This window comes from Cebus imitator, unplaced genomic scaffold, assembly GCF_001604975.1.
Source record: "Cebus imitator isolate Cc_AM_T3 unplaced genomic scaffold, Cebus_imitator-1.0 Scaffold93, whole genome shotgun sequence".
Lineage (NCBI taxonomy): Eukaryota > Metazoa > Chordata > Mammalia > Primates > Cebidae > Cebus > Cebus imitator.
The window spans coordinates 4,745,215-4,746,565 of record NW_016107408.1 but is presented as its reverse complement, the minus strand read 5'-3'; the positions used below and the strand labels follow the sequence as shown (position 1 = coordinate 4,746,565).

General features: G+C 54.2%; 1 protein-coding gene across 1 annotated transcript in view; it reads left to right on the top strand.

The window, feature by feature from the left end:
• Window positions 1-965, top strand: part of CD300LD (CD300 molecule like family member d) — a 9,135-nt gene extending 8,170 nt beyond the window's left edge. The window contains 1 exon segment of the mRNA XM_017535584.1: window positions 854-965. Coding sequence (XP_017391073.1) covers window positions 854-965 — 112 coding nt within the window.
• The last annotated feature ends 386 nt before the right edge of the window (window positions 966-1,351 follow it).

The window sequence follows — 1,351 nt, the reverse complement described above, 5'->3', positions numbered from 1 at the left end:
TCTCTCTCTCTCTCTCTCTCTCTCTCTCTCTCTCTCTCTCTCTCTCTTTCTTTCTTTCTGAGTTGGGGTTGCATTATGTTACCCAGGCTGGTCTTGAACCCTTGGGCTCAAGCAATCTGCTGCCTTGGCCTCCCAATGTGCTGGGATAACAGGCACAAGCCACCACGTCTGGCCTGATTTTTAAAATTTATCCATGAGCTGAGAGTGGTCTCAAGTTGTGCGGAGGGGAAGGAAACCAGGATGGCCCCCTTTGGGAGGTTGAAACCCTTGGAAGTGGGTGGAGGATGGCGAGGGGGTGGAACTGATGGTCAGTAAGGTCCTGGGCCTTACACACCCATAGAAAGAACAGGGAAAGTGAGGAACTGCAGGGCCAGGTGCGGATTCATGGGCAGAGGGTCAGAGCAAGGTAAACCTCCAAGGCCTTCAAGGATATGACGTTAGATCTGATACCTGAAAAGTGGGTAGCATTTGCACAGGTAGTGATGAGGGTGGGGAGGCCCTCTGGGTGCAGAATGCAGCAGAAACAGAGGTAAGGAGAGACAGGGAGTGCTAAACCCCTTCAAGACAGGTGAGGAGGCGTTATGTGAGACCAGCCAAAAGGCTGCATGGGAGTCAGCAGACGGGACCTTGAACGCCAGGCTGAGCTTACTAGGGGTGTAGGGAGGACTGGAGGCCCCGCTGGTGAGCAGCCTGACTGTGCCCCGCCACGGGGGCCAGCCTGGCTGGGGGGTCCAGGCTGGCCCTCACATAGACACTGGAAGCCAGGATCTGGGCATAGAGCTGAGAAGACCTGAAAAGACCTGAGACCTCTGACTCAGGAGGCAGCTCATTTCCTGTCACTGTGTCCCTACAGGTCCCTGCTCAGAAGCACTCACTTCCTGGTCCTGGTTCTCCTGGAGCTGCCTCTGTTCCTGAGCATGCTGGGGGCCATCCTCTGGGTGAACAGGTCGCCGAGAAGGTCTTGAAAGAGGCCGAATCAGCTCCATGATGAGAGCCCTGCTGCCCACCAATGCCCTGTCTAGGGAGAAAGGCCCTCCCACAGAAGAAAGAACATTTTCTTCTTCTCCTCTCCTCTCCTCTCTCTCTTCTCCTCTTCTTTTCTTTTCTTTTCATAGGGTCTTGCTCTGTCACCCAGGCTGGAGTGCAGTGGTATAATCTCGGCTCACTGCAACCTTCCCCTCCCAGGCTTAAGTGATGCTCCTGCTTCAGCCTCCTGAGTAGCTGTGGCTACAGGCACACACCACCACATCCAGCTAATTTTTAATTTTTTTTTTTGGTAGAGCTAGGGTTTCACCAGGAGGGCCAGGCTGATCTCAAACTCCTGATCTCAAGAGATCCACCTGCTTCAGCT